This window comes from Haliotis asinina, chromosome 14, assembly GCF_037392515.1.
Source record: "Haliotis asinina isolate JCU_RB_2024 chromosome 14, JCU_Hal_asi_v2, whole genome shotgun sequence".
In the NCBI taxonomy this organism is placed as follows: Eukaryota; Metazoa; Mollusca; class Gastropoda; order Lepetellida; family Haliotidae; genus Haliotis; species Haliotis asinina.
This window is the reverse complement of record NC_090293.1, coordinates 23,582,930-23,591,982: the sequence shown is the minus strand read 5'-3', so window position 1 is coordinate 23,591,982 and position 9,053 is coordinate 23,582,930. Positions and strand designations below refer to the sequence as shown.

At 39.1% G+C, this 9,053-nt stretch overlaps 1 protein-coding gene across 1 annotated transcript; it reads right to left on the bottom strand.

Moving 5' to 3' along the window:
* Nucleotides 1-1,507: 1,507 nt before the first annotated feature.
* LOC137261287 (23 kDa integral membrane protein-like) lies at nt 1,508-7,928 on the bottom strand. Its single transcript, XM_067799010.1, has 8 exons — nt 7,863-7,928; nt 6,595-6,804; nt 5,812-5,885; nt 5,056-5,158; nt 4,105-4,167; nt 3,433-3,522; nt 2,689-2,772; nt 1,508-1,579 (listed from the first exon to the last, which is right to left on the bottom strand). Exons 1-8 carry the CDS (start codon nt 7,926-7,928, stop codon nt 1,508-1,510), a joined length of 762 nt encoding a protein of 253 aa, XP_067655111.1.
* Between the last annotated feature and the right edge of the window lie 1,125 nt (nt 7,929-9,053).

Below are 9,053 nucleotides of genomic sequence, written 5' to 3'. Positions count from 1 at the left end.
TTTTGCAGGAACTAGGCATACCGAGTTAATGTGACTATCCCATCTCAAAGAGGTGGCCATTCACAGCTTGGTGGACATGGACACCTAGTCACAGTACTTTGCTCAAGTTTACTACACGTTGCTGAACTCGTGTTGCCAGGTATTCATCTGGGACAACACTAAATGAGTCTGCAGATAAAGTTGACCCCAATGTTTTTTTTATCACCAGGTCACAGGTGGGCCCAATCCCGCCACCTCCAACCTTGCTAGATCACTAGTCTGGCATCTGTTGTATGACAGGCCACATCGACCGTCATTAAACATGACTTTACTAGACGGGGCTGAAAGACTTTGTCACCGGTCTAGCAAAGTGACGTGACCTACTTAAGGGTCCTATTATTTAACACACATCGAAATCAGCGGTCAACATCACCATATTGGCACATGAGTGCCAGCCTTCTGGCATTAAATTTGGTAAAAATATAAAATCAATAATTTAAACATTCACACAAATTCTGATTGACCAAGGGCCTATTAACACCACATACCATGGACGTGGCTTGTCATGCCCGGCCGATTGATAAATTCGGGCGTGTAAAAAAACCCGTCTAGGTGAAGTCAGGGTCGATGTGGGGTGTAATACAAAAGGATTGTGGTTGCCCTCAACCACCAGAACCCATCACTAACAAAGGCGCAAACCAAGACAAAGAGCTTGTGCAATTCAAACGTCTCTTACGACCAATAATGGGATCTGTGGACACATTCTACACCGAAGTCACACAGGGAAACAGGTAACAGGGTTACCTGGTACTCATGAGTAGGCTTCTCCCTACGTGTGCTTTTAGAATGGGGGCGGTGGGGTAGCCTAGCGGCTAAAGCGTTCGCTCGTCACGCCGGAGACCCGGGTTCGATTCCCCACAATGTGTGAAGCCCATTTTCTGGTGTCCCCAACCGTGTTATTGCTGGAATATTGCTAAAGGCGTCTAAAAACTAAACTTACTCACTCACTCACTTTTAGAATGAAGAGTACGAATGTCACAGTCTGACTCAGACATGAAAATGGTACTCCTGTATACATGTAAAGCAGTTAGTATTTGCCTTTAGTGACAACCACTGGCATACCGCGCATCCTGTGCATTGAATGAGGAATTCTTATTCATACAAGAGCAACAAGAAGAACATGCTGGTCAACCAGTGACAAATGTTGAAAGCATACTTTATTAATTTCACGTTTACAGTACAATCCTCACATATTTACAACTGCTTTTGACTGATGTCCCGAAAGTATCTAGCGAACGGTACAAGTATATGTACCGAAACAAAATAAGTAGAATAAATTGTTATTCATAAATGTGTCAGTGTTGTACACCCCAACTCCTAAATTGACATTCTAAGAAATACACCAGTTTTGGAGTGCCCCTCAGTGCCTTCCAATCCCCGGACCTGCCATATTGTCGCCCTACCCTCTCGCCCGCCTACAGCGCCTAACTCTTGTTGGGTTGATGTATAAAGATCTCTACTATATTAATTACAGCGTGGAATAATTGTCTTTTTCGTCTCCTCTTCTGCAGAGATAAGCTGCAATAATGATCCCGATTATCTGAAAAGTAGACAATGTTCATAAGTTCATATATTGCTGCAAATATCACTGTAATATAGGTGAAATGATATTAGATGTCAGTGTTATTTGTACATCGGTTTCAAGTGGTACATATAAAATATTCCTGGTTACAGAACTCCTTTAGTCCCATATAGCTTATTAAACAGCGTAATCTCTACCATGTACAAACCAACGGCTATTATTGTTAAGGAAATGAAAACACAACAATAAATAATACGCAAAATGCATAAATGTATTTCTGCTCGTCAGTGCGTGTTGAAAGGGAATGGGAAAAACATTGTCTGTTGATCGTCCGTTTATATACCATATGTTCCCATGACAACGAATCAAGATGTTAAAAAATGTCTTAGTTCCACGAGTCCAGTGTTCCGTTGTTCAAAACAACCTTAGCTAAGATCAACCTTAGCCGCTAGGGTTAGAGTTACGATCACCTTATGAAAAATACGCCGGTTGCACAAAACTACCTTAGGGCAACCTTAACTCGGACTCTAACCTCAGTCGTACCCTTAACTAAGGCTGAACTCTTCAGCGCAGGAGTAATGACAGCGTCCCTAGTTACTACGTGTCCAGTTGACTCGATCTGTCTCTGTACACTCTCCGCTTCCTCAAACATCACTCAATCTCGTTGTATAAAATAATAGCAGCTGCCACATTCCCTTCCCAACCTTAAAGACGCTAATTTTAGGTCGGACCAACCTTAGTTATGAACCTTATCTTAAGGTTAACCTTAGTTAAGGTTGTTTTATGCAATGGGAGGCTAACCTTAGTGAAGGTCTAATTAAGGTTGTATGATGGATTGAACTGTGTTACCCTGTCCTGTCAACCAGTCAATTCGGAAATATTAAGAAAATCTACATACATTTTCTGCTAATAATCTATATATATCTTTTAAGCCTGTTCTGGTATTTTCTCTGCAGTTAGTACACACTGACTAGTGACAAGGACAGTTGTAGCAGTCACGATATGCTTGAGGATATTTCACCGATAATGTTTCTTTAAGGGGACCCATAAAGTTTCGTACACTTTGATACTGTTCTTTTGATATAGTTGAGGTATGTTTATTAAACTGAAATCGTAACAATACTTACTGCCAACGCAATGATAAAGAATTCAGCAACGAGAAGCAAATGGCTGTTTTCCTGTAGGATCAAACGTATTTCCTCAATACATCCCTGCAAAATACAACACCTGTATCAACATAAATGTCGAAAGTGCATGTAGTGAAACGGTGTGGAAGATACAACAGTAAGGTTCATGTCTGTTATTTGCAGTGGATCATGTCATGGTCATTGATGAATACTTGTGCATTACTACTTCTGTACTACTTGCAAACAGCACATCAATGATGATGTTATTGTGTGTCAGACAAAATATAAAATGGAAGTTGTAAAAACCGTCATCTGCCCAATCCGGCAAGTTGTCAACACCGGCCGAAAATCTCAACCCCATCCCTGACTTGTACATGTATCATCAGCTCTACTATCTGGTATGTTGTCTAAACTGGATTAATTCTTCAGTCCCAGTGAGAGTCGGTTTAGACAGCTTCCACTGTACAAGAATGAATGCTAAAAATTACACTCGTTAAATACTTGTCTCTAACACTGCATATAAAAAGGGTAATCTTTTTGTCTAAACTGTAGGTACTCACGTGTTAATCTTCAGCATAAAATGATCCAAATAGCCCCATCATTGCTCACTGAACATGTATAGTCTTGTCTTACCTCACTGAACATGTATAGTCTTGTCTTACATCACTGAAGATTTGTAGTCTTGTCTTACCTCACAGGACATACATAGTCGTGTCTTACTGAACATGTATAGTCTTGTCTTACCTTACTATACATTCCATCTGGACAGGAGACACTGCCTGGTGCTTCTGTGGCATTGGCAGAAGGCTTACAACAGCTTGATGGCACATTTCCCTTTAAACAAGTTTTATAAATTACGATAACCACTGGCAGTGTATCTAATTATTTAATGTATATTATTTGACCATTAAATATGAGGTCAGTCATTACCATGTTAACGTTGGATGTGTTGATCTTTGCATTGTCATTGAAACAACATTGATCAAATGTTTAACTTTATGGTATCCCAACGATCGGGTGGCTGTAAGTTCGATTCCAGATCAAAAATTCACATATTTCGTCTACGAGAAATAACAACGACGTAGTGTCTAGACGTCGCCTAGTAAGATATTTTCAAAATGCAAGTCAAACGTCAATCAATTCTATAGTGAAATAGGATGAAACACTACTCCAGTAAACATCAGAAATCAAAATGTAGTTATTTGTTTCGGACGCAACTTTAGCATTTTACTCTGATGTCAAAGACATGATGGCGGTCTAGGGGAAGCTTTGTTGTTACGGTGTTTCTCGTTCGAAAACCAAAGTGGGATCATATCTGTTGTCCCTCGATATTAGTGGAATATTGTTAAAGACTGTAAAACACCCCTCATAGCCCCACTCACTCACTCACTCACTTAGAGGAGTCATAACACACACCTTGTCCTTGCCGGTAAACACCTGGTCATAATCGTTGGGGCTGGATAAGCCACAGCATTTGTGCTGTTGAAACAATGACGTGAACAATTGTCAGACTGAATGGTAGTGGTAAGAATATATAAATGAGGATACGTTAAGTCTAAGCTCAATGACAATCAATCACTCAAACAAACAAACAAAGAATAGTTCATATTGTGTATGTATAACTGATTCAATTTTCCAGAGGCCAGTGTATGAACAAGGCTTGAATAAGCGACTCTGTAGTTGTCAATCATTCGTTTGGCTAATTGTTTAACGCCGTACTCAGCAATAGTATAGTTACATCGTAACGGTCTGTAAATGAGCGACACAAACCCGTGATCAACATCATAAACCTCGGTCTACGCATATGGGATGAAATGACATGTGACATCCCAGTCAGCGTGTCTGACCACCCGATCCCGTAAGGATGGGTTCCTGAAGACCAGTTGTAACCATGATCTTCAAAGGTTCTTTGCCAATGAAGTTATTTGACCCACTGTGCTTGGCTGGACCTGTTATCTTGCTATAAACGCTTGTTTGTGGATCATAAGACGCATTATGAGAGAAGGAATCTGGTTGCTCGGCCACAGGGACATAAAAGGGAGATAACTAATTGTAATACGATAGAGCCAGGTTACTCGATATTCCGACCTCATGGGTGGAAACTGGACCTTTGCGGTCAAATCACGTCAATGCATTTGGAAGGTGTCTTTTTTCATTGATAGGGTAGGGATGATACAGCCATGGGGCTTTCAATACAAACAACGTCTAAATGTTCAGCGCAATAATTTGCAAGCGTAATAGTAACGCAAAGAGTACTTATAAAAACTACTTTGGAGCATATAATAGCGACCATTATTAACATAGTACGTGACAAAGTTTCCTCTTCCAATATCACTGCATGACCATTTCTGCGTATATAGGTGTTACCTCACTCTGAAAGTGTTCCCATCTGCTTATGAAACTCGTGTCGTTCAGCTTGTAAGATGACTGCAAGAGCTTTGTTAAAAGCTTGTCGTCGATATCCTGAAATTGGAACATTGGTTCAAATGCGTCATGTTGTCGAGATGCCCATAGTTAGAAAAAAATAAAAAAAGTCAGAGAATAATGTTTTGTTGAACCGAGAAAATTACATATTTGTGTAAGCGAGATAATTACATATTTGTGTTAGCGAGAAAATGACATATTTGTGTAAACGGGAAAATTACATATTTGTGTTAGCGAGAAAATTACATATTTGTGTTAGCGAGAAAATGACATATTTGTGTTAGCGAGATAATTACATATTTGTGTTAGCGAGAAAATTACATATTTGTGTAAGCGGGAAAATTACATTTTTGTGTTAGCGAGATAATTACATATTTGTGTTAGCGAGAAAATTACATATTTCCAGCATATGACGGAGAAGAGTGTATTGCATTTAACGTCATAAAATGTCAGATTCCAGATCCTGTTGAGTACCGAGATTTCAGGACCACGTGTATTATTTATGTTTCATGCACTTTTCCCTATTTCGAATTATTTGATCATTCACCCATTCCTCATTTGAACCCAAACGGACAACATATGAGGAGAGAATCTGGTCATGATAATGAATCGTACATTGTTTTCATAACATACGAGACAATAGACTTCAACAGATTACCATATGACTTGTATGAACTATGTAAGTATGTTATACCTACCCGCCAAATGAAGACGATCGTGGAAATGAAGATCGCAAGTACTCCGAAGAGGATGATGAGTGAGAAGGTGATGTACTGAAACAAGCATATTGTCAACATACCATCTGGAACAGCAAGTTCTGAATAGTTTCCATTTCACGGCAACAGATGACCGTCAGGCAAGAATACTTTAGATAAATATAAACAATCAAACGTCTTGGAGCGTCTGTTAAAAGATCACCGACAATACTATTCTAGCGGGACAATAACAATCTGTAAACATTTTTTTGTCGCTTCTTAAAAATAAGTAATTGTTAGTGAGTGTTAGAACCCGTATATGTTTGTTGCGTGATTAGGCATTTAATCAAATGATTCTAAATGAATTTAATTAAAAAAAGGATGAAAAAAGAATAGTCCATCTAGGTACATCAATGAACATGTTATTATTACGTGTGTGCGTTGGGTGAGTGAGTTTAGTTTTATGTCGTTGTTTATGCCGCTGTTAGCAATAATCCAGAAACAAACACACACACACACACACACACACACACACACACACTCTCTCCTTCACACACACACTCTCGCACACATACACACACACACACTCTCACACACACTCTCGCACACACACACACACAAACACACACAACATTGGTCACTTGTGTGGAATATCAGATAACTCGATGTTTGCACGCATGTCTATTCACCTACAACACAAAGGATGCTCATATCAAAATGGGAACAATTATCCGTGTTTGACTTTGGCTGAATACTGACGTCAAATAGAATGAAATTCTGCTCCTACCATTCCCAACAAGCACTCGCTTTTATTGTAAGCTCCTACACAGCCGCAGAATGACACAAGCAACACAAGGGCACCGAACACAATGATGATCCAGGCGCTGTTGGCGAGGTACTGTTCATATCTATCCACCTCCATTTGAGTTAGTAACTGTGCTGGTGAAGGATGAACCTTGATAAAGATTCCAAATCCTATTGTGGCTATCCCGATAATCTGTAAAGAGTCAGGTAGCTTTTCACATTCTCAAAACAATGATTATAAAGTGATAAAAAATTTTCGGAAAGTGTGCGAGAAACATGACAGCGAAAAAACGTATATCGGTTTTTAAGGTGACTTATATGGATTTGCTTATTTTACACAATGATCAGGACCATCCATCAATCCATTTCATGATTAGGAGATGTCTGAAACAGGCAGGTGTGAAGCAATCTTAAACAATTTCCACTTTTACATGTAAATGTAACTGTCCTAATGTGAATGGGTACCTCGTTAGGATGAGAGAGCCTCAATAAACTCGGTGCGCAAAGTGGCAGCAAGAGTTGTATACTCCCCAGGGAGGTGAGATTGACAGCCAGTGATCGAGGGAAAAATAGCAGCGCCTTGAGCATGCACTAGTGCGTGGGTATGTGCGCTATATAAATATCCTGTATCTATCTATATCTATCTAGTGAAAATGGCTCGTGCATTTGGTTACAGTATGATCACCGTGTGATCACGTTCTGGCGACATTATGATTGAATTTGTTAGTAAAGCTTTGCCCAATAAGGACAATATGCTGTGTTCACCATCAGAGCTTTACTGTTATCCTGCTACTGTTTGGATGGGTAACATCTCAGGATAATGTCATAATAAACTGAAATGTTAAAAGTTTCTGCTACTCAGTCGACTCAACAAAATGCAACCCACGGGAAATGATAAGCAAACGTGTTTAAATGTACTTGTGCCTTATATCAAATAAACTCAAACATATTCACACAGTTCACACAATCTATATGTCTAAGCATTAGGAAGAAACAGGGATCTGGTGTATCCACTGCGAAGACTGTATTTTCTATAAAATCATGTCACACACGGACAATACCATTACAACGAGTAATATAAGTAATAGCATATAAGTAAAGGTACGCAACTAATATATACCAGTGCTAAGCGTTGAACAGCAATGACACTTCTGAATCACTTAACTTTATAAGCACAGATGAAGGCAAAAACTGTACACATTCAATGATAACGCTTTAGTCAGACACAATTTGATGTCCTGACGTACTTACCGAGAAAATGACATTAAAGACGATGAAGAGGCAACTGAAGGTCTTTCCACAGCAGCCTAGCGCCATCTTGGTTTGTGGTTATGAGGAAAGTGGTCGAGTTGTAGCTGTTGTGAATGAATCGGTTATTTAATCTGAGCACAAACCAGACATATGGCCCATTTTAAGGAAACTGTATTGTTTATAGAATTTTCATTAATGCTGAAGCACAATTCTGTGAATCATGTGCAATGGTGCCCTGGTAGCACGTACCCAACTAGTACTATTCCAAAACGTAGGATACAGAACTATTTGTTTCGTTTCTCCGTAAACAAGGTATCATATGAAATGTGATGATCGAACTAGAAGTATGTCTAACACATGTCCATATTAGTAACAACAAGGTATCACATAAAATGTGATGATCGAACAAAAAGTATGTGCAACGGTGCCCTGTTAGCACGTACCCAACTAGTACTATTCCAAAACGTCTACCACCAGGGCGAATATTAGCATACAGAACTATTTTGTTTCGTTTCTCCTTAAACAAGGTATCATATGAAATGTGATGATCGAACTAGAAGTATGTCTAACACATGCTCATACTAGTAAGCTTTATCTCGCATACGCTTGGTCTGTGCATTACATCATACAATTTCAGAGTTCTGTTCATTCAGTCACATCGACACACAAATGCAAAATGATTATATGAACATGAAGAACTTTTCCCTGTGAATACCTGTTAATGGTATGGTGAATGACATCCAAGGAAAATGTTTGCTTTCTCACCTGAGTTATGCTTCAAGTGTATTCGATGTTCTGGAGGCAAATACAACGTAGCTGTATTCGCGAAGAACGATTTAAGGCTGCTATTGATTAAGTTATCTTGACATTTCACTGCACATGTTGTTCAAGGATATTGCTGAGCGTGATTGAGCTATCACAATATGAAGTGGGTTTGAGATATGTAACAAAGATAACTGTGAAATAATCTATAATCTAATTTTCATTTAACGATGCCAACACCTGATATACACATTTCATGTCACGTCTTTGAGTGCGGCGACTATTCAAACCTTTAGATTTTACTATGACCAGATATATTGACATCATGAATATATGTTACTGGGATGGTGGGTGGAACACGCAATACATAGGAAGTGTATATTGTCTGGAGTATGAATAATTTTGTCTCTTAAATGTCTTGTGTGTCAC

What these genes read in the sequence shown, in the direction of transcription:
- LOC137261287 (XM_067799010.1), bottom strand. Translation starts at nt 7,928, where the DNA reads ATGGCGCTAGGCTGCTGTGGAAAGACCTTCAGTTGCCTCTTCATCGTC. An exon ending in TCTTTAATGTCATTTTCTCG is followed by an intron (nt 6,805 to 7,862) that starts GTAAGTACGTCA and finishes GACTCTTTACAG; the next exon opens with ATTATCGGGATAGCCACAAT. An exon ending in GGGAACACTTTCAGAGTGAG is followed by an intron (nt 4,168 to 5,055) that starts GTAACACCTATA and finishes TTGTTTCAACAG; the next exon opens with CACAAATGCTGTGGCTTATC.